Here is a 25,587-nt window from a genome sequence, read left to right on the forward strand (position 1 = left end):
TATACAGTCTGATGATATACCAGGGACTGGGGATGCAGTTAGGTTTGTACAGTCTGGTGATATACCAGGGACTGGGGATGTAGTTAGGTTTGTACAGTCTGGTGATATACCAGGGACTGGGGATGTAGTTAGGTTTGTACAGTCTGGTGATATACCAGGGACTGGGGATGCAGTTAGGTTTGTATACAGTCTGATGATATACCAGGGACTGGGGATGCAGTTAGGTTTGTACAGTCTGGTGATATACCAGGGACTGGGGATGTAGTTAGGTTTGTACAGTCTGGTGATATACCAGGGACTGGGGATGTAGTTAGGTTTGTACAGTCTGGTGATATACCAGGGACTGGGGATGCAGTTAGGTTTGTATACAGTCTGGTGATATACCAGGGACTGGGGATGCAGTTAGGTTTGTACAGTCTGGTGATATACCAGGGACTGGGGATGCAGTTAGGTTTGTATACAGTCTGATGATATACCAGGGACTGGGGATGCAGTTAGGTTTGTATGCAGTCTGATGATATACCAGGGACTGGGGATGCAGTTAGGTTTGTACAGTCTGGTGATATACCAGGGACTGGGGATGCAGTTAGGTTTGTACAGTCTGGTGATATACCAGGGACTGGGGATGCAGTTAGGTTTGTATGCAGTCTGATGATATACCAGGGACTGGGGATGCAGTTAGGTTTGTATGCAGTCTGGTGATATACCATGGCCTGGGGATGTAGTTAGGTTTGTACAGTCTGATGATATACCAGGGACTGGGGATGCAGTTAGGTTTGTACAGTCTGGTGATATACCAGGGACTGGGGATGCAGTTAGGTTTGTATGCAGTCTGATGATATACCAGGGACTGGGGATGCAGTTAGGTTTGTATGCAGTCTGATGATATACCAGGGACTGGGGATGTAGTTAAGTTTGTACAGTCTGGTGATATACCAGGGTCTGGGGATGCAGTTAGGTTTGTACAGTCTGGTGATATACCAGGGACTGGGGATGCAGTTAGGTTTGTATGCAGTCTGGTGATATACCAGGGACTGGGGATGTAGTTAGGTTTGTACAGTCTGGTGATATACCAGGGACTGGGGATGCACTTAGGTTTGTACAGTCTGGTGATATACCAGGGACTGGGATGCAGTTAGGTTTGTACAGTCTGGTGATATACCAGGGACTGGGGATGCAGTTAGGTTTGTACAGTCTGGTGATATACCAGGGACTGGGGATGTAGTTAGGTTTGTACAGTCTGATGATATACCAGGGACTGGGGATGTAGTTAGGTTTGTACAGTCTGATGATATACCAGGGACTGGGGATGCCGTTAGGTTTGTTTTCCTCTAGCTACTCTCCAGTTTGCTCCCAGCAGCGTTAATAGAACATAGATCACTGTTCAACTAGGCTGCAGAGTTCCTATTTTGACAGATAATTCAACCAGTGTGACCAGTGGGTTTCTTTAAATGAATGAATATGAAACTGCCTTAAATACAGATGTGAAGGACAGTATGTTTTAAATTCTCACTCAAAATATGCACTGCTCTTTTTGAACGTCTCAATATAATATTATTATTTAATGAAAGGAATGAAAAATACATTTGTGTGCAACAACAACTGCGTTTCCCTCCAGTCAGCAGACGGCGATGTGCGTCTTTCAGGCGATGCTGCAGCGTGACGTATAATCTAGTGGACGGAACACTTCTTCAACAACATCTAGTCAGCCACCTCGGTAGCCAACAGCCGAAACATTTAGACTGTTTCTGTGCATATTTGCCTCTGTTTTTTAAATATACTTCTGACATCTAGTTAATTTCCCCCATTTAAATGTTATAGGTACATTGTTAGTCAACTAGCTGGCTTGATAAGTTAGCCTAGCACTAAACTAGTCGCTCATGCTAACTAGCTAGCTAGCTAACATCCCCGAACATGAGCTCCCTAAACTACTCCCCTCCTGTTAAAGAAGAGGAGGTCTGCTGGACGGAGAAAGAAGCTCTGGGGCTGAACATTGTCGTGAAAGAGGAGAAGGAAGAGGAGGATGTCACAGTAAAACAAGAAGTAGAGGGTGAGGCTGTTACCGTGAAAGAAGAAGAGAAAGACGTTTCAGTGAAAGAAGAGGAAGACACGTTCAGAGTGAAAGAGGAGGAGGATGTTACAGTAAAAGAAGAGGAAGAGGTGAAAGAGGAGGATGTAGTTTTTGAAGTGAAGGAGGGGAAACAGGGAGAGAGAACTGTCATATTGACAGAGGAGTCAGGAGATCTGATTACCATCAGTAAGTACTGTCTTAAAAACGGGCTCTAACTCTCCAAAGGTTTTGAACGAATGTGTTGTTTTAAAGCAGCATGCTACTGAAATTCTATACTTGAAAATGTTGTTCTGTACTATAGGAATTTATGTTATAATATAATGTTGAAGCTACATTTTAAATCCCTGAATGCTGATTGGCTGACAGCCGTGGTATATCAGGCCGTATACCATGGGTATGACAACATGTATTTTTACTGTTCTGATTACGTTGGTAACCAGTTTATAATAGCAATAAGACACCTCAGTGATAGATGGCCAATATACCACGGCTAAGGGCTGTATCCAGGTACTCTGTGTTGCGTCGTGCATAAGGACAGTCTTTAACCGTGCTATATTGGCCATATACCACACTTCCTCTGGTCTTATTGCTTAACTGTAACATGTGTATACCATCAGAGTCCCTCCCACCACAAAATCACAACTTAATTGTCTCACAGAATGGCAAACAAGTTATAAATGAAACTTTTGATGTGTGTCTATTGTAGGCCTTGTGTGGAGTGTGTATACCAACAAAAAGCAGATTTCTAAATAATGTTGGAGAAATACATAAAATAAGATGCATTATTGACATGAAATGGACATGTGTTATGGGGAGACTGAACATATTAGCAAAAGGACAAGCGTTTTGGGGTGACTGAACATATTAGCAAACGTTTGTAAGTCTACAAAAAAACATAAAATAAAATAACCATTTCAAGGAAAGGCTGAACTAAAGAATTATCATTTAGAAAATATGGTAATTATTACTTTAGAGATGAAGTGGGACACCAACAAAATGTTATTTACATTGGATCAACTACAGCCTATAACATGACATTATCTATTATTATAGAGCTCTGATCAGCCTATAACATGACATTATCTATTATTATAGAGCTCTGATCAGCCTATAACATGACATTATCTATTATTATAGAGCTCTGATCAGCCTATAACATGACATTATCTATTATTATAGAGCTCTGATCAGCCTATAACATGACATTATCTATTATTATAGAGCTCTGATCAGCCTATAACATGACATTATCTATTATTATAGAGCTCTGATCAGCCTATAACATGACATTATCTATTATTATAGAGCTCTGATCAGCCTATAACATGACATTATCTATTATTATAGAGCTCTGATCAGCCTATAACATGACATTATCTATTATTATAGAGCTCTGATCAGCCTATAACATGACATTATCTATTATTATAGAGCTCTGATCAGCCTATAACATGACATTATCTATTATTATAGAGCTCTGATCAGCCTATAACATGACATTATCTATTATTATAGAGCTCTGATCAGCCTATAAACATGACATTATCTATTATTATAGAGCTCAGATCAGCCTATAACATGACATTATCTATTATTATAGAGCTCAGATCAGCCTATAACATGACATTATCTATTATCATAGAGCTCTGATCAGCCTATAACATGACATTATCTATTATTATAGAGCTCTGATCAGCCTATAAACATGATCTATTATTATAGAGCTCTGATCAGCCTATAACATGACATTATCTATTATTATAGAGCTCTGATCAGCCTATAACATGACATTATCTATTATTATAGAGCTCTGATCAGCCTATAACATGACATTATCTATTATTATAGAGCTCTGATCAGCCTATAAACATGACATTATCTATTATTATAGAGCTCTGATCAGCCTATAACATGACATTATCTATTATTATAGAGCTCTGTTCAGCCTGTAAACATGACATTATCTATTATTATAGAGCTCTGATCAGCCTATAACATGACATTATCTATTATTATAGAGCTCTGATCAGCCTATAACATGACATTATCTATTATTATAGAGCTCTGATCAGCCTATAACATGACATTATCTATTATTATAGAGCTCTGATCAGCCTATAACATGACATTATCTATTATTATAGAGCTCTGATCAGCCTATAACATGACATTATCTATTATTATAGAGCTCTGATCAGCCTATAAACATGACATTATCTATTATTATAGAGCTCTGATCAGCCTATAACATGACATTATCTATTATTATAGAGCTCTGATCAGCCTGTAAACATGACATTATCTATTATTATAGAGCTCTGATCAGCCTATAAACATGACATTATCTATTATTATAGAGCTCTGATCAGCCTATAACATGACATTATCTATTATTATAGAGCTCTGCTCAGCCTATAAACATGACATTATCTATTATTATAGAGCTCTGTTCAGCCTATAACATGACATTATCTATTATTATAGAGCTCTGATCAGCCTATAACATGACATTATCTATTATTATAGAGCTCTGATCAGCCTATAACATGACATTATCTATTATTATAGAGCTCTGATCAGCCTATAACATGACATTATCTATTATTATAGAGCTCTGATCAGCCTATAACATGACATTATCTATTATTATAGAGCTCTGATCAGCCTATAACATGACATTATCTATTATTATAGAGCTCTGATCAGCCTATAACATGACATTATCTATTATTATAGAGCTCTGATCAGCCTATAACATGACATTATCTATTATTATAGAGCTCTGATCAGCCTATAACATGACATTATCTATTATTATAGAGCTCTGATCAGCCTATAACATGACATTATCTATTATTATAGAGCTCTGATCAGCCTATAACATGACATTATCTATTATTATAGAGCTCTGATCAGCCTATAACATGACATTATCTATTATTATAGAGCTCTGATCAGCCTATAAACATGACATTATCTATTATTATAGAGCTCAGATCAGCCTATAACATGACATTATCTATTATTATAGAGCTCAGATCAGCCTATAACATGACATTATCTATTATTATAGAGCTCTGATCAGCCTATAACATGACATTATCTATTATTATAGAGCTCTGATCAGCCTATAAACATGATCTATTATTATAGAGCTCTGATCAGCCTATAACATGACATTATCTATTATTATAGAGCTCTGATCAGCCTATAACATGACATTATCTATTATTATAGAGCTCTGATCAGCCTATAACATGACATTATCTATTATTATAGAGCTCTGATCAGCCTATAAACATGACATTATCTATTATTATAGAGCTCTGATCAGCCTATAACATGACATTATCTATTATTATAGAGCTCTGTTCAGCCTGTAAACATGACATTATCTATTATTATAGAGCTCTGATCAGCCTATAACATGACATTATCTATTATTATAGAGCTCTGATCAGCCTATAACATGACATTATCTATTATTATAGAGCTCTGATCAGCCTATAACATGACATTATCTATTATTATAGAGCTCTGATCAGCCTATAACATGACATTATCTATTATTATAGAGCTCTGATCAGCCTATAACATGACATTATCTATTATTATAGAGCTCTGATCAGCCTATAAACATGACATTATCTATTATTATAGAGCTCTGATCAGCCTATAACATGACATTATCTATTATTATAGAGCTCTGATCAGCCTGTAAACATGACATTATCTATTATTATAGAGCTCTGATCAGCCTATAAACATGACATTATCTATTATTATAGAGCTCTGATCAGCCTATAACATGACATTATCTATTATTATAGAGCTCTGCTCAGCCTATAAACATGACATTATCTATTATTATAGAGCTCTGTTCAGCCTATAACATGACATTATCTATTATTATAGAGCTCTGATCAGCCTATAAACATGACATTATCTATTATTATAGAGCTCTGATCAGCCTATAAACATGATCTATTATTATAGAGCTCTGATCAGCCTATAACATGACATTATCTATTATTATAGAGCTCTGATCAGCCTATAACATGACATGATCTATTATTATAGAGCTCTGATCAGCCTATAACATGACATTATCTATTATTATAGAGCTCTGATCAGCCTATAACATGACATTATCTATTATTATAGAGCTCAGATCAGCCTATAACATGACATTATCTATTATTATAGAGCTCTGATCAGCCTATAACATGACATTATCTATTATTATAGAGCTCTGATCAGCCTATAAACATGACATTATCTATTATTATAGAGCTCTGATCAGCCTATAACATGACATGATCTATTATTATAGAGCTCTGCTCAGCCTATAAACATGACATTATCTATTATTATAGAGCTCTGATCAGCCTATAAACATGACATTATCTATTATTATAGAGCTCTGATCAGCCTATAAACATGACGTTATCTATTATTATAGAGTTCTGCTCAGCCTATAACATGACATTATCTATTATTATAGAGCTCTGATCAGCCTATAAACATGACATTATCTATTATTAAAGAGCTCTGATCAGCCTATAAACATGACATTATCTATTATTATAGAGCTCTGATCAGCCTATAAACATGACATTATCTATTATTATAGAGCTCTGATCAGCCTATAACATGACATGATCTATTATTATAGAGCTCTGCTCAGCCTATAAACATGACATTATCTATTATTATAGAGCTCTGATCAGCCTATAAACATGACATTATCTATTATTATAGAGCTCTGATCAGCCTATAAACATGACGTTATCTATTATTATAGAGCTCTGCTCAGCCTGTAAATATGACATTATCTATTATTATAGAGCTCTGATCAGCCTATAAACATGACATTATCTATTATTATAGAGCTCTGCTCAGCCTATAAACATGATCTATTATTATAGAGCTCTGATCAGCCTATAAACATGATCTATTATTATAGAGCTCTGCTCAGCTTATAAACATGACATTATCTATTATTATAGAGCTCTGATCAGCCTATAAACATGATCTATTATTATAGAGCTCTGCTCAGCCTATAAACATGATCTATTATTATAGAGCTCTGTTCAGCCTATAAACATGACATTATTTATTATTATAGAGCTCTGATCAGCCTGTAAACATGACATGATCTATTATTATAGAGCTCTGCTCAGCCTATAAACATGACATTATCTATTATTATAGAGCTCTGTTCAGCCTATAAACATGACATTATCTATTATTATAGAGCTCTGCTCAGCCTATAAACATGACATTATCTATTATTATAGAGCTCTGTTCAGCCTATAAACATGACATTATCTATTATTATAGAGCTCTGATCAGCCTGTAAACATGACATTATCTATTATTATAGAGCTCTGATCAGCCTGGAAACATGACATTATCTATTATTATAGAGCTCTGATCAGCCTGTAAACATGACATTATCTATTATTATAGAGCTCTGATTAGCCTGTAAACATGACATTATCTATTATTATAGAGCTCTGCTCAGCCTATAAACATGACATTATCTATTATTATAGAGCTCTGATCAGCCTGAAGACATGACATTATCTATTATTATAGAGCTCTGCTCAGCCTATAAACATGACATGATCTATTATTATAGAGCTCTGATCAGCCTATAAACATGACGTTATCTATTATTATAGAGCTCTGATCAGCCTATAAACATGGCATTATCTATTATTGTAGAGCTCTGTTCAGCCTATAAACATGATCTATTATTATAGAGCTCTGCTCAGCCTATAAACATTATCTATTATTATAGAGCTCTGATCAGCCTGTAAACATGACATTATCTATTATTATAGAGCTGTGCTCAGCCTGTAAACATGACATTATTTATTATTATAGAGCTCTGCTCAGCCTATAGACATGACATTATCTATTATTATACAGCTCTGCTCAGCCTATAAACATGATCTATTATTATACAGCTCTGCTCAGCCTATAAACATGACATTATCTATTATTATAGAGCTCTGCTCAGCCTAAAATACGACATTATGTAGCCTGGCAGGTAGGAGCCAGTAACCGAAAGGTTGCTGGATCAAATCCCCGAGCTGACAAGGTAAAAACGCTGTCATTCTGCCCCTGAGCAAGGAAGTTAACCCACTGTTCCCTGGCTGCCGATGACGTGGATGTCTATTAAGGCAGCCCCCCGCACCTCTCTGATTCAGAGGGGTTGGGTTAAATACGGGACACACATTTCAGTTGAATCCATTCAGTTGACTAGGTATCCCCCTTTCCCTATTGTAGAGCTCTGCTCAGCCTATAAACATGTGAGAAAGATTAGATTTTATGTTCTACATTATTATTATTATTAGGGCAGCCACCAAGTTTTTATTAAATTATGTAATGTTCTGAAAACTGACTTCAGGTTTTTGAGGAATCTAGCCTCACAGGAAGACAGTTTTATTTTATGGAGGTTTAATTCAGTTCTCTGTTTAATATTGAACTAAATACTCTGTCTTTGGTAGGAGAGGGACCAGACTCTCACTCTGACAGCGGGGAGACTCCTTCAAGGGAACCAGACCCAGAGACGCCCAAACCAGCGAGACAACACCACTGTTCCCAGTGTGAAAAGAGTTTTAAGTGGTTAAGGAACCTGAAAGTACATGAGAGAACGCATACAGGAGAAAACCCTTACGAATGCTCCCACTGTGGAAAGAGTTTTACCAAGTTAGGGAACCTAAAAGAGCATGAGAGGACACACACAAGAGAAAAGAGTTTCCAATGTTCCCAGTGTGGAAAGAGGTTTACCCAGTTACGGTACCTGAAACAACATGAAGAAATACACACAGAAGATAGGAAGACCTACCACTGCTCTCAGTGTGGAAAGATATTTACTGGGTTAGGGAACCTGAAAATACATATGAGAAGACACTCTGGAGAGAAGCCGTACCACTGTTCCCACTGTGTAAAGAGTTTTACTCAGTTAGGGAGCCTGAAACCACATGAGAGGGGACACACTGGAGAGAAGCCTTATCACTGTTCCCACTGTGGAAGGAATTTTAGTTGGTATGCGAGCCTGAAGGAGCATGAGAGAATACACACAGGAGAAAAGCCTTACCACTGTTCCAATTGTGAAAAGAGTTTTACCCATCGAGGGAGCCTGAAAGCGCATGAGAGAATACACTCAGGAGAAAAGCCTTACAAATGTTCCCGATGTGAAAAGAGTTTTACCCGGTTAGGGAGCTTGAAAAAGCATGAGAGAACACACACAGGAGAAAAGCCTTTCCAACATACTAATACACAGGAGGAGAAGACATACCACTGCTCTCATTGTGAAAAGACATTTTCCCAGTCAGAGGACCTGAAATCACATGAGAGAATAGAGAGGCTGTGTTCTGACTTATGTTTTTGATTGAGAAATTGTGTTTTTGTTCATTCTACATTAAATAATATTGTATGAATGAAATCATACTGAAAAATAGGTCTACATGTTTTTCCCAGCTCAAGACATGATCATGTCGAAAAAATCGTATTAAAAGAGTAAAAAAAAAAAATTTGATTATGAACTTAAGATTGATTGAATGCAAGTGTAAACCCCTAAATGTTGTTCACTATATCATTGGGATATTTCAAACATGTTAATTATTAAATAGATTGATATTAGTATTTCTTCATTCAGATTGTCATTGTAAATGCGTATTGGTTCTCAATTGACATATCTGATTAAATAAATGTGAAATAAAGTAAATGCCATATTATTTTTGGGAAGTCTATTTGGTTCTATGTTTGGACTATAAGAATATTTTGAAGATAAATACACAAGGCAGAGTAAGAGAGAGACAGAGGACGAGAGGTCAGTACAGTACTAACAACCAATGGAAATAGTGTTTTTTCCTGTAATAGGGAGTTATTGATCAGTGGTTCAGCAACATGGGAGGATGTAGATGTACACTACCGTTCAACAGTTTGGGGTCACTTAGAAATAACCTTTTTTTTTAAAAAGAAAGCCATTTTTTGTCCATTAAAATAACATCAAATTGATCAGAAATACAGTGTAGACATTGTTAATGTTGTAAATGACTATTGTAGCTGGAAACGGCTGATTATTAATGGAATATCTACATATGCGTACAGAGGCCCATTATCAGTGACCATCACTCCTGTGTTCCAATGGCACATTGTGTTAGCTAATCCAAGTTTATCATTTTAAAAGGCTAATTGATCATTAGAAAACCCTTTTGCAATTATGTTAGCACAGCTGAAAACTGTTGTTATGATTAAAGAAGCAATAAAACTGGTCTGCTTTAGACTAGTTGAGTATCTGGAGCATCAATGTAACCTCTCAAATTCATAGACAGGTGTCGCGTCTATTTTTACCCAAAAGTAGTTTTTTACCCGGAGACTGTAGTGCTACTTTCTCAAAATGAACATAAATGCTGTAGGGGGAGGGTTCTGGTGTTTTACCAGGAGACTGGGGCCGATCCCCATTTAGGAATGTATGTCTTGCTTACTCACACTCTGCATGTGTTGATACCTGGCTGAAAACCCTCACAATTGTTGGCCAACAGATTTTGTCATGGAGTTTTCATTCAATAGGGTTTAGAGTACATTTCATCTTAAGCCATTCTTTTAAATACGGTAATACCTTTAATTAGAATGTTGTGCCTTTAAATACCTTTTCATTCTAATTTTGTTGACGGACTCAATAGAATACACGGAGTCAGAAACTAGGGATCAATTCAAGAAAGTCATCATTCGTCTCTGTTTCAACACCAACTGGTAGATTTAAAAATACTCTGATCTTGTAGATTATTTAGGTACATTTTAGGGTTAGGAAAGTATGTATGAATCATAAAAACAATAGTCCTATAAATCTACCCTAATTCTTACTAATCATGGAAGTTTGATGACAACGGCCCAATCCTACATTTACATAAGTGTTCAGACCCTTAACTCAGTACTTTGTTGAAACACCTTTGGCAGCGATTACAGCCTTGAGTCTTCTTGGGTATGACGCTAGAAGCTTGGCACAACTGTATTTGGGGAGTTTCTCCCATTCTTCTCTGCAGATCCTCTCAAGCTCTGTCAGGTTGGATGGGGAGCATCGCTGCACAACTATTTTCAGGTCTCTCCAGAGATGTTTGATCGGGTTCAAGTCCGGGCTCTGGCTGGACCACTCAAGGACAACAGTGCAATAATATGTAACAACTTCACAACAAATACACACATCTAAAGTAAAGGAATGGAATTAAGAATATATAAATATTTGGACGAGCAATGTCAGAGTGGCATAGACTAAAATACAGTAGAATAGTATAGAATACAGTATATACATATGAGATGAGTAATACATAGACAGATACAGTAGAATAGGATAGAATACAGTATATACATATGAGATGAGTAATACATAGACAGATACAGTAGAATATGATAGAATACAGTATATACATATGAGATGAGTAATACATAGACAGATACAGTAGAATAGGATAGAATACAGTATATACATATGAGATGAGTAATGCATAGAGAGATACAGTAGAATAGGATAGAATACAGTATATACATATGTGATGAGTAATACATAGACTAAGATACAGTAGAATAGGATAGAACCTAGTCTGTTCATTATATACTTCTACATGATGTATTGTTACACCATGTAGGAGCAGTATAGACCTAGTCTGTTCATTATATACATCTACATGATGTATTGTTACACCATGTAGGAGCAGTATAGACCTAGTCTGTTCATTATATACATCTACATGATGTATTGTTACACCATGTAGGAGCAGTATAGACCTAGTCTGTTCATTATATACATCTACATGATGTATTGTTACACCATGTAGGAGCAGTATAGACCTAGTCTGTTCATTATATACATCTACATGATGTATTGTTACACCAACACAAAAAAAGGAAATTATATTATTTTATACTAATACAATTGCTCAGAGAAAGAGATTTAGTTTAAAATGTAATTCTCAAAAGGTTGGGGTCTGAATTATTGCCACCCATGTTTTCAATACTCCAGCACCCTCCCCTTGGGAGGATAATGACACTGAAATGTTTTATGAGATTAGAGAACACATTGGGTGGGACCTTAGACCATTCCTCCATACAGAATCTCTCCATGTCCTTGATTTATTTAGTCTGCGCTTGTGGACTGCCCTGTTCAATTCAAACCACAGGTTTTCAATGGAGTTCAAGTCCGAAGACTGAGATGGCCATTAAAAATGTTGATTTTGTGCTCAATTAACCATTTCTTCTTTGATGTTGATGTGTCTTGCTGGAAGATCCACTTATGGCCAAGTCTCAGCCTCCTAGCAGAGAGGTAACCAGGTTTTGGGCTAAAATATCCTGGTAGTGGGTAAAGTTTATTTATTTATTTTATACAGTAATTTTTTTCTCATCTTTATCAAGGGTATCAATAACTAGGTGCTTATTTTGATATGTAGTTATTTGACTGAATCAGAAATACAGATGTGGAGTAGATGTAGAGTTTGTTTTAAATTCTCATAAAAAAATCTGAACTAATCAAACAACACTTGTTGCTCTTTGTACGTGTTGATATAATATTCATATTTAATGGAGAGGAAAAAACGTTTCCCTAAACTGCTTTATAATATTATAATTCAATGAAGAATAAAAATAGTTTTCCCTCCTCAACTGCGTTTCCTCCCTCCAGACAGCAGATGGCGATATGTGTCTTTCAGGCGATGTTTCTAGTGTGACGTATAATCTAGTGGACGGAACGCTTCTTCAACAACTGCAGCCACCTCGGTAGCTCGCTAGCCGACAAAGTCGGAACATTCAAGTTCTTTAGACAATTTCGTGGTTTAATTGCCACTGTGATTTAAACATAGTACTCCATTTTATGTAATATTTACGTTGTAAGTCAGCTAGCTGGCTGGTTAAGTTAGCACTAGTCTAGTCGCTAATGCTAACTAGCTATTATCTCCGACCATGAGTTCACTAAGCTACTCTTCTGTTAAAGAAGAGGCCTGCTGGACGGAGAAAGAAGCTCTGGTGAAAGAGGAGGAGGAAGAGGAGGCTGTTTCAATACAAAAACAAGTAGAGGGTGAGGCTGTTAGCGTGAAAGAAGAAGAGAAAGACGTTTCAGTGAAAGAAGAGGAAGCGTTCAGAGTGAAAGAGGAGGAGGATGTTACAGTAAAAGAAGAGGAGGAAGATGCAGTTTTTGGAGTGGAGGATGAAGTGAAAGAAGATGAAGACGTTTTTGGAATGAAGGATGAAGAGGGGGAGATTACTGTCACATTAGAGGAGGACGAAGAAGAGAAGACTGGAGAACTGATTAACACCAGTAAATACAGTGAGTACTATCTAATAAAACAGGGACATTGATCTGATTAACACCAGTAAATACAGTGAGTACTATCTTATAAAACAGGGACATTGATCTGATTAACACCAGTAAATACAGTGAGTACTATCTAATAAAACAGGGACATTGATCTGATTAACACCAGTAAATACAGTGAGTACTATCTAATAAAACAGGGACATTGATCTGATTAACACCAGTAAATACAGTGAGTACTATCTAATAAAACAGGGACATTGATCTGATTAACACCAGTAAATACAGTGAGTACTATCTAATAAAACAGGGACATTGATCTGATTAACACCAGTAAATACAGTGAGTACTATCTAATAAAACAGGGACATTGATCTGATTTAACACCAGTAAATACAGTGAGTACTATCTAATAAAACAGGGACATTGATCTGATTAACACCAGTAAATACAGTGAGTACTATCTAATAAAACAGGGACATTGATCTGATTAACACCAGTAAATACAGTGAGTACTATCTAATAAAACAGGGACATTGATCTGATTAACACCAGTAAATACAGTGAGTACTATCTAATAAAACAGGGACATTGATCTGATTAACACCAGTAAATACAGTGAGTACTATCTTATAAAACAGGGACATTGATCTGATTAACACCAGTAAATACAGTGAGTACTATCTAATAAAACAGGGACACAAACTCTGCAGATGTTGAACTAATGTGTGATTTTTAAAAGGGCATTCTACACTTGAATATGTTTCTGTACTGTCGGAATTGTTCATGACGTCCTACAGTGATTTTTTTTAAAAACTTTTCCTATTGAAAAGTGATATAAATACAGTAAAGTATAAACACACTAATGGGAAACAAATAAATGTTTTGAGCAAAATAGTGTTTTTTTAACAACTGCAAACTAGAAGGAGTGAGTGATGTCATAGTAAGGCCTTCAAGGAGTTGGCTTGATGGGAAGTCGTGATGTCATCCAATAGGAGACTAATATTCATGTGAATATTCATTATTCTTTTTAAAATCCTTCCTGTTCTGTCAAGTTGGTTGTTGATCATTGCTAGAAAGCCGTTTTCAAGTCTTGCCATAGACTTTCAAGATGATTTAAGTCCAAACTGTAACTAGGCCACTCAGGAACATTCAATGTCATCTTGGTAAGCTCCTCCAGTGTAGATTTGGCCTTGTGGTTTAGGTTATTGTCCTGTTAGGACAGTTTTTTGTATTCAGATCTCTGAAATGCTCTCTACCTACGTAACATTTAGTGTCTCCTTGTGTTACGCTGGGAAAACAGTTTTCATGGGCACAGAAATACTAAATAATTTCAGAGTTTGCTAAATCCAATGGTAAAAACCGAGAGTCACCTTAACTTTATTGACAACACCCAAATGGAAACTGTCATTAATGCGGTTCTTCAATAATTACACATAATACTTAATACTGTAGCTGTTTAGTTACAGTCACATGTTCAACTATCATCAGCTGATCCAGGAAATCATTTTCTGAATGACAGTCACATGACAAACATCACGACATGCAACAACAACCAAAGTGCTTCTTCATTCATTACTCTGGTAAAGACAGTTATGCTGTGCTGCACATTGGATCCAACATCCCTAACAAATTCATGTTTATAATGTGCTATTGTCTGGTTGATGTACTGTAGGGTCTCGTTAGTCTGTCTGGACACAGAGATACTTCGCTCATAATGTGTAGAGAACTGTTCCTTGATGGATAGGCTATTGTTCAACACACAGAGCTATTTTCCTATATTCAGGACATTTAGAATGACAACACATTACAGAGTAGCCTAGTGGGATTATTCACAAAATTATCTGGTGATCAGGTTATGAAATGTCATGACAGACATTTTAGTTTCCATGTTTCACCTGAAATATTAAATGATTTATAGTCCTAGGTCTATGTTATTGTTAGGTGAATTTATGGGTCCTACAGTAGGTCTATGTTATTGTTAGGTGAAGTTATGGGTCCTACAGTAGGTCTATGTTATTGTTAGGTGAAGTTATGGGTCCTACAGTAGGTCTATGTTATTGTGAGGTGAAGTTATGGGTCCTACAGTAGGTCTATGTTATTGTTAGGTGAAGTTATGGGTCCTACAGTATGTCTATGTTATTGTTAGGTGAAGTTATGGGTCCTACAGTAGGTCTATGTTGTTGTTAGGTGAAGTTATGGGTCCTACAGTAGGTCTATGTTGTTGTTAGGGGAAGCTATGGGTCCTACAGTAGGTCTATGTTATTGTTAGGTGAAGTTATGGGTCCTACAGTAGGTCTGTGTTGTTGTTAGGTGAAGTTATGGGTCCTACAGTAGGTCTATGTTGTTGTTAGGGGAAGCTATGGGTCCTACAGTAGGTCTATGTTATTGTTAGGTGAAGTTATGGGTCCTACAGTAGGTCTATGTTGTTGTTAGGTGAAGTTATGGGTCCTACAGTAGGTCTATGTTGTTGTTAGGGGAAGCTATGGGTCCTACAGTAGGTCTATGTTATTGTTAGGTGAAGTTATGGGTCCTACAGTAGGTCTGTGTTGTTGTTAGGTGAAGTTATGGGTCCTACAGTAGGTCTGTGTTGTTGTTAGGTGAAGTTATGGGTCCTACAGTAGGTCTATGTTGTTGTTAGGGGAAGCTATGGGTCCTACAGTAGGTCTATGTTATTGTTAGGGGAAGTTATGGGTCCTACAGTAGGTCTATGTTATTGTTAGGTGAAGTTATGGGTCCTACAGTAGGTCTATGTTATTGTTAGGTGAAGTTATGGGTCCTACAGTAGGTCTATGTTGTTGTTAGGTGAAGTTATGAGCCAATTTGTTAAACACTTGGTGTACAAACCCTCATTGTCAGGCTGATGGAAAAGCCAAAGAGCATTTTACTGGTTGAAGTGTTTTTTAAGTATAAAGCAGTTGATTTGCGACAGTAACACAAACATATTAAGCAGGTGATTCAAGCGAGCCTTAGAATTATAATCCAAAGTAATGTGAAATGCACTTATAAGCAACCTGTAAATGGAGGCTATTTTTGCTGTCAGCCTATGAGAACTCCCCTGAGTTTCCCCCCACGGTGGTGAATTAGTGAATAGACACAGAGCTTAATGTGAGTTTCCTTGAGTAGCACTCCTGATCTTGCGCTGTAATATTCAGAATACATTGTGAAAAATTAAAATCTTTGCTCACCATTTTTGCTCCATGCAGATATACTACATCCATAACTAGTGGTTTCCTCATTACCAGATATACTACATCCATAACTAGTGGTTTCCTCATTACCAGATATACTACATCCATAACTAGTGGTTTCCTCATTACCAGATATACTACATCCATAACTAGTGGTTTCCTCATTACCAGATATACTACATCCATAACTAGTGGTTTCCTCATTAGCAGATATACTACATCCATAACTAGCGGTTTCCTCATTACCAGATATACTACATCCATAACTAGCGGTTTCCTCATTACCAGATATACTACATCCATAACTAGCGGTTTCCTCATTACCAGATATACTACATCCATAACTAGTGGTTTCCTCATTAGCAGATATACTACATCCATAACTAGTGGTTTCCTCATTACCAGATATACTACATCCATAACTAGTGGTTTCCTCATTACCAGATATACTACATCCATAACTAGTGGTTTCCTCATTACCAGATATACTACATCCATAACTAGTGGTTTCATCATTACCAGATATACTACATCCATAACTAGTGGTTTCCTCATTACCAGATATACTACATCCATAACTAGTGGTTTCCTCATTAGCAGATATACTACATCCATAACTAGTGGTTTCCTCATTACCAGATATACTACATCCATAACTAGTGGTTTCCTCATTACCAGATATACTACATCCATAACTAGTGGTTTCCTCATTACCAGATATACTACATCCATAACTATCGGTTTCCTCATTACCAGATATACTACATCCATAACTAGTGGTTTCCTCATTACCAGATATACTACATCCATAACTAGCGGTTTCCTCATTAGTTAAATGATTTGACCATTAAGACAGTTAACAGAAGTCAACTGTTGTACAACTTCATGGGTATGATCTGGGCATCACCTTTTATCTCAAATGAACAGTGGATTTCTGTTGTTGTGGGCCTTTAACCATCTGTCTGACTTTGTTGTTCACACAGGAGAGAGACGTGACTATCGTGGATCCTCTGGGGAGCCTCAACAACCTCATGATGCTGACGAGGCAGAGAAGAGTCTCTCCACATCAGAACACCTCAAGAAACGCCAGCGGAGAACCACAGGGAAAAGATCTCACCGCTGCTTTGACTGTGGCAAAAGATGCACCTCATCAGGCATTAAACTACACCGGAGAATTCACACAAGTGATAATTCTCACTGCTGCTCTGATTGTGGGAAATTTTTTAAATCTTCATCAGAACTCAAAATACACCTGAGAAATCACACAAAAGAGAAACCTTACTTCTGCTCTGACTGTGGGAAGAGTTTTCCTCTGTCAACCAGCCTGATATCACACCAGAGAACACACACAGGAGAGAAACCTTATAGCTGTGATCAATGTGGGAAGAGTTTTTATAAATCTAGGAATGTTATTATACACCAGAGAACACACACAGGAGAGAGAACTTACAGTTGTGATCAATGTGGGAGGAGTTTTCCTATTTTAATCGCCCTGATATCACACCAGAGAACACACACAGGAAAGAAACCATGTAGCTGTGATGAATGTGGGAAGAGTTTTGCTTCACCTGGCGGCCTGACAGCACACCAGAGAACACACACAGGAGAGAAACCTTTTGGCTGTAATCAATGTGGGAAGAGTTTTACTCTGCTAAGCAGCCTGATATACCACCAGAAAACACACACGGTAGAGAAACCTTATAGCTGTGCTCAATGTGGGAAGAGTTTTACTTGTTCTAGCATGCTGACTAGACACCATAGAACACACACAGGAGAGAAACCTTATAGCTGTAATCAATGTGAGAAGAGATACTCTAGTAAAAGATCTCTGATTAAACATCAGAAAATTCATGGAGTTATTTCATGATATCAATGAATTAATGTCACAATGTAGAATGTTTTAACATTGTAGAAGGAGTATTTTAATGATGTCTCATTGTAGAATGTTTAAACATTGTAGTAGGAGTATTTTAATGATGTCTCATTGTAGAATGTTTAAACATTGTAGTAGGAGTATTTTAGTGATGTCACAATGTAGAACCCTAAACGTTTGTCCCCTGTTCTATTGATTTCAACATGATATGGATATTAACCTCAGGGGGAAAATCCAGGCTCTGAAATGGAAGAGTTACTATTTATGTGATTTAACAAAAAGTGACTAACAAAAAAAGAGTTGTGTTACACTCACCATGTTGGTGACCCACTTGAATCAAAATGCAACACTTCAAAAGGTAGCTAGCTGTTTTCTACAAATTGTCCTCTGACCAGGGATGTACACATTATTCCCAGATTCCGTGTGGTTTTTGAGCTGTTAGTTTTAACAGGACGTGCAACCTCATCTCCCTCTCTCACAATTGATCTCATCGTGATATCGATGAGTGATGACAAATGTGTTGCATTCCTTTGTTTAGCGATCCCTACATTTAAATGCATCACTCCAAAATGTAGCTGACTGTCTTCTGCAGGTTGTCCTCTAACCAGTGAGGTAAAATATATCTCCATTTCCATGTGTTTTTTTATTTGTGTTAGTTTCAACAACATGTACAACCTGATTTCCCCCCTGACGATATCAGTGATTTATTGCTACTTGTCAAAAAAATACAAGTAATATGATTATTGTGGCAGATGTTTGTGTATATAGCACATTATATGTTTAGTTTTTCAATATATCACAAACTGTTTCTGCGTATTTGTTATTGAAAACTGTGTTTTGACATTGGGGCTATCCCATCTAGCAAAATGTCTTTGAAAAGAAGCCTATGCCCGATGTCCTATATTCGTTCGGTTGTAGTTAAATTACTTGAAAACACGTTAATTTCAACGTACTTCCAAGTAGCCTAGTGGTTAGAGCGTTGAGCCAGTAACCAAAAAGTTGCTGGATCGAATCCCCGAGCTGACAAGGTAAAAATATGTTGAACCCACTGTTCCTAGGCCGTCATTGTCGATAATAATTTGTTCTTAACTTGCCTAATTAAATAAAGGTTAAATGAAAAGTGGACGAGAGTTCTAGAAGCTAGTGATTTTTCGGGTTCTATAAAGAATAAAATGAAATAAATAATACTATTGTATATTATTATTTAGAAATACGTGTTTTTTTCTTGTTTTTAATTGTTGACAGCCAGTAGACACCATGTTTATATTGGTGAAGGTGAAGCATTGTAGTTGATTATAATGTGAAATGGAAGTTGTTTTCTGTTGGTGGTGAGCAAACTTGTCCAACAAAAATATAGGATATATTTGTTGTCTTAAAGGGGAAGGTGTTACAGGCTTTGGTTTTTCCATTTATGTTTTGAGGTTGAACTTTAGCTCGTTAGCACGTCTAGCTCGTTAGCACGTCTAGCTCGTTAGCACGTCTAGCTCGTTAGCACGTCTAGCCCGTTAGCACGTCTAGCTCGTTAGCACGTCTAGCTCGTTAGCCCGTCTAGCTCGTTAGCACGTAGGACGCACTGATTGGTGTCACCTCGTTAGTCAGTATGTGTTACACCTGTGCTGGCTTGTCCATCTCGTTAGTGGGAAGGTGTTTCACCTGAGCTGGTCCAGGTTCTATTTAAGAGTGTCTGGCCCAGTGCTCCAGTTGTCTTGATACATGTGGAGAGTCAACACCTTTAGTTGCTCCACCTTTTTGGTTTGCTTCCTGTCTTTAAGTTTGGTGTGGGTTTTTCTTTTGTTTTCCTCTTCTTGGGCAGATTTAGTGGGTCTCATGGTGGGTGTCTTTTAGGTCCCAGTTGTTGTTACTAGTCAACTTTCAGTGGACACTGTGAGAGCAAAATTGCAAGATTATGATATTATACTTGTATTGCATCAAATGGTTGTTTTATGCAACAGAATAGAGGGTTCTTAGAACTATTGTGTCTGTGTTCTACTGAGGATGGGCCTCTGGGAGAAAACACTGACAGGAGATTTACAATGTCTTTTGGGTGATAAAACCTAAAGAGACCGCATTCCAGAACATGAGTTAATGTTTCTGTTCTATATGGGACCAGGGAGAGATGACCCCAGGGCCAGACCCTGGTCTCTACACAAAGAGTACTGTTTTTACTGCAGGTACTGTCTGCTGAGAATTATAAGTATCTTGCATTCAAATCTTAACCTTGTGACCCGTTCTATACATCTGTTGTTGGTCATGTAGGTTAAAAGGGGTGTATCTTGGCTGTAAAAGACCTTTGTACTTTTGTCTCGGGGCTCTCAACGAGTCATCTGGGGCTGATTTGTCAACCAGCCATCATTTATCGTAGATAAATTGATTTATCTCAATTGATTCACTTTAAATGTGTGCGTTGTATTGACCTGCTCCCTTATTAATAAGTGATTAAAGATTTAGTTTAAGATTAACTCTGACTTGTGTGATCAGTTTGTCTCATTTGATATTAAAGAAATTAACCACCACATTTGGTGATGTGAATCTTGACTTGGTGACCGCTCCTGACGACCTGGGTAAATGGTGCAGCAGGGATCCCTCTAACTTGGGATCTCAGGGAGACCACACTTCAGGAACGGAGCAGATGGACCCACCTTTGATCTGAGAGGCAGCGAGCCGAGTGGATACCACATCTCGAACGTAGTTTAAAAAAAATAAAGAGGTGAGCGAAACACGTAAAGTGGAGTTTTTAGAAAATCCTCGTAGGCTCTGAGTGTGTATTCCTGTGTGGAGGTGTAAACAGGGCCCAGTCAGTAGGCTCTGAGTGTGTATTCCTGTGTGGAAGTGTAAACAGGGCCCAGTCAGTAGGCTCTGAGAGTGTATTCCTGTGTGGAAGTGTAAACAGGGCCCAGTCAGTAGGCTCTGAGAGTGTATTCCTGTGTGGAAGTGTAAACAGGGCCCAGTCAGTAGGCTCTGAGTGTGTATTCCTGTGTGAGGGGGCACCTTGGAGGTGTAAACAGGGCCCAGTCAGTAGGCTCTGAGTGTGTATTCCTGTGTGGAGGTGTAAACAGGGCCCAGTCAGGAGGCTCTGAGAGTGTATTCCTGTGTGGAGGTGTAAACAGGGCCCAGTCAGTAGGCTCTGAGTGTGTATTCCTGTGTGGAGGTGTAAACAGGGCCCAGTCAGTAGGCTCTGAGTGTGTATTCCTGTGTGAGGGGCACCTTGGAGGCGTAAACAGGGCCGAGTCAGTGGAGGATGATCTGAGAGTCAGTCGACTCAGACACCTATCATTGGTCGGTTGCGGGCGACCTAGAGCTGTCCTGACACTGAATTGATCACAGTGGGGATTGGTCTGTAGGGGTGAGGGGCCAGGGTGACTGTGGGTTCTGTGTGAAACACGGTACCTGGTTAAACTCTATTGGAAGAAGGACCTCATTCTGAAAAGTGTCTGTGTGACTCTCAGAAGTGGTGAATTCCAATGATTTTAAACGTGCTGCCAGGTATGCCCTGGGTTCGGTCATTTAGCGTTAAATATCTAGAATCTGTGTGAACGAGATGACAACTAGAATCTGTGTGAACGAGATGACAACTAGAATCTGTGTGAACGAGATGACAACTAGAATCTGTGTGAACGAGATGACAACTAGAATCTGTGTGAACGAGATGACAACTAGAATCTGTGTGAACTAGATGACAACTATAATCTGTGTTTACTAGTTAAGACCATTTATAATATAGTACAAGATAGTAAGGTGCACCTGTAATTGTTTTAAACATGTAATTATTTTAAACCTGGACCCCATTTCATATTTTCTGATATGAGAGTTGTGTGACTGTGATATGAGAGTTGTGTGACTGTGATATGAGAGTTGTGACTGTGGTATGAGAGTTGTGTGACTGTGGTATGAGAGTTGTGTGACTGAGTCATAATCTGATGTTTGGATAGTAACAGAGATCTATAGTTCCTCCTAGAGATCTATAGTTCCTCATAGAGGTCTATAGTTCCTCCTAGAGATCTATAGTTCCTCCTAGAGGTCTATAGTTCCTCCTAGAGGTCTATAGTTCCTCCTAGAGATCTATAGTTCCTCCTAGAGATCTATAGTTCCACCTAGAGATCTATAGTTCCACCTAGAGGTCTATAGTTCCACCTAGAGGTCTATAGTTCCTCCTAGAGTTCTATAGTTCCTCCTAGAGGTCTATAGTTCCTCCTAGAGGTCTATAGTTCCTCCTAGAGGTCTATAGTTCCTCCTAGAGGTCTATAGTTCCTCCTAGAGGTCTATAGTTCCTCCTAGAGGTCTATAGTTCCTCCTAGAGGTCTATAGTTCCTCCTAGAGATCTATAGTTCCTCATATAGAAATATGCTTAATCAGATGATTGACATGTGGATAATAAGCTTTATTATAACGTTATCTTGGGGTTCCGTTCCTTCACTGCCCATCATAGAAGATCACGGGGTGGTATTGAGAGGGGAATGATATTTTAGAAAGCAGAGGAAGGTCTATAGTTCCTGGGAGGCTTGATTTTGCCGTGGTCTCTGGGAGGTTAGAGAACCGTTGAGGATCCCATGGTCATTGTCCGGGAAACTAAAGTTTATTTTTGGTTCTGCAGGGAGGATGTTTGGAGAGATGCTTCGTTGCTATGGAGAGTCCCTGAAAAAGCAAATTGAATGGTTGTCGTGACTACCTGAGAATTTCTTATGTTTTATATGGATTCTGTGAATATATGAAAATATGATGAATTGTATGTGTGTATAATGATTAATAGAGATTTGATGAAGTAATACTGGGAATATAATTAGATACAATTTAAACAACCCATATGTAGATGAACGTAGGTTTTGAGTTGGAATCTTTAATGGATAATTTGATAAAGATGAGGTTTAAGCATTATTAAACTGTCTACAAAGTCTGGGCAGTTGTCTCAGAAACTGATGTTTGTGTGTCCACTTTAGGGTAAGTTGCCCTAAGGATGAAACTATAAAACGTCCGGGTACCTTAATTGAAATAAACTGCCCTTAAGGCGTAGGGTTGTTCCCAGTATGAGAGGAGTTGCTGGATTTATTGAATAAACCTTTTTCCATAAAGTTAGAGTGAACCAAGGTGTCTGACTAGCTGTTGATGTTGAAGAAGCGTCCCGTAAAGGTTCCTGGAGTTTAGGGGTTCTTCAAATTGAACATTGAAACTGTGGGGGAACCCCTATAAGTTCCTCAAAGAACATTTTGGGGTTCATTTTTTTAACTCTCGGTCCACCCACCCTGCATTATAAAAAACATATTTTAATAACAACAATATTGACAATATTGATTTAAATAATTCATTGTTTATTTAGTGGCACCACAAATGTGAATTAATATTTACAAAACACATAAAAAAATTGCAACATTTCTGCAGACATGTCAGACCCTAATAAATAATACATTTACTTTGTATAGTGCTTTTCATGACATTTAAAATATATAAATAATAATGATGTACAATAAAAATAACATTAAAAATGAATCATAGGTAAACTAACAATATTGTAGACTTGATGCTAAAAACAGATTTTTCAGCTTTAGTGTGTATATTGTATCCACTTAGTTATGTTAGGAAGTTTTCCATCTTTATGACTGGCCCTGGTAACTTCACCCCAAATTCTCTTATCCCCAGAACACAGTAACTTAACAACATAAGTGTTCTTCTGACATTTTGGGGAAATTTAACATAAAATAAAACATCCAGCCGTAGCAGAGCTCCAAGTCCCATGGGGACGTCCTTGAGGGCCTGGATGTTCTCCCCATCAAAGGCCAGCGGGATTTCACTCTCATGGTGAAATGGATTTCCACCGATGTGCAGTAAAGGAGTGAAGAGCGGTGAAATCTGTGTCAAGAAAAGTAAGAAAAGATTAATACACAAACAATTAACAAAGAACATAACAAATGTTCAGCTGTAGTTTTATATAAGCATGCACACCTATGTTTATGAAGAAACAGATGATTGGTGCATAGACATACCTTGTCACGGACATAAAGGCCACTCGGGTCCTCATTGAAGAGGTAGGGCAAGAGCAGAATCACTGCTGTGGTCTCCAGTCCTAGTAAAGTAAAGCAATGATCTTACTACACTTGATAATTTCATTACAAAATACTTTAGAGAAAGGGAAGGAATAAGAGCAAATCCCTCTTCTGTATTGTCCTTCAGGGACTGTCAGAATAGCAGGATGATGTCCTCACCCCTGCCTCGCCTCTCTACCTCTGATAGTCCTTGAATTATCTTATTGTCTATATCCATTCCATGGACTTGATTCATTTCTGAGAAGATCTGAAAAGATCATTTGCACACATTTGTATGCTAATAGATGTCAGTTTGTATTGACTGCTATGTAGGTTAAATGTACACTTCAAATGCAGCTGTCCTACAACATATCTGTACCTTCTTCTTGATCCCAATTGCATTGTGTCCATGTTTTGTCCTATAACAATTTCAAAGGAAGAGAAAATGTGTCAAAGAATAGTCTTACAAGTATTAAAATATATATATATATATATATATATATATATTTTTTTTTTTTTTTAAATGAATATTGAAAGATAAATGGCATCGACAAATAATATAATGTAAAATGGAAGAACATATTGGAGAAAGCACTAGCCAATACAGTACTGCCATACAGTAACAGTACTGCCATACAGGCATAATATCACATTTCAAGATATCTTTGTACACAAATTGTTCAATATTTTATCAGGCTGACTTGAAAGATTATACTCAACATTTTGCTGCGTGGCAATACTGTGTTTGGATTCTGAAGGGCATTTATACAAAAGAGGTAGTCTAGACACTGTATTAATACCATTATGCATTTGAATCCCATCTACAGCTACCATCTAAGATATTAATTTCCCACCACAAGGGGGCGGACATGTAACGTTTCCAAAATGGGATAGTATTGTACATGTAACGTTTCCAAAATGGGATAGTATTGTACATGTAACGTTTCCAAAATGGGATAGTATTGTACATGTAATGTTTCCAAAATGGGATAGTATTGTACATGTAACGTTTCCAAAATGGGATAGTATTATCCATGTAACGTTTCCAAAATGGGATAGTATTGTACATGTAACGTTTCCAAAATGGGATAGTATTGTACATGTAACGTGTCCAAAAT

The 25,587-nt window shown here is 37.5% G+C and overlaps 1 protein-coding gene and 1 long non-coding RNA gene across 2 annotated transcripts in view; one reads left to right on the forward strand and one right to left on the reverse strand.

The window, feature by feature from the left end:
- Positions 1-25,587, reverse strand: part of LOC145875753 (uncharacterized) — a 448,342-nt gene that overhangs the window by 383,218 nt on the left and 39,537 nt on the right. The gene's annotated exons all lie outside the window — the stretch shown is intronic.
- LOC145875765 (uncharacterized) lies at positions 1,358-9,822 on the forward strand. The gene is made up of 2 exons (XM_082971580.1): positions 1,358-2,257; positions 8,590-9,822. The coding sequence occupies exons 1-2, from the start codon at positions 1,915-1,917 to the stop codon at positions 9,474-9,476; spliced, it is 1,230 nt and encodes a 409-aa protein (XP_082827706.1). The 5' UTR covers positions 1,358-1,914; the 3' UTR covers positions 9,477-9,822.

The sequence above is a fragment of the Salmo salar genome, unplaced genomic scaffold (genome assembly GCF_965601325.2).
Source record: "Salmo salar unplaced genomic scaffold, fSalSal1 ptg000335l, whole genome shotgun sequence".
In the NCBI taxonomy this organism is placed as follows: domain Eukaryota; kingdom Metazoa; phylum Chordata; class Actinopteri; order Salmoniformes; family Salmonidae; genus Salmo; species Salmo salar.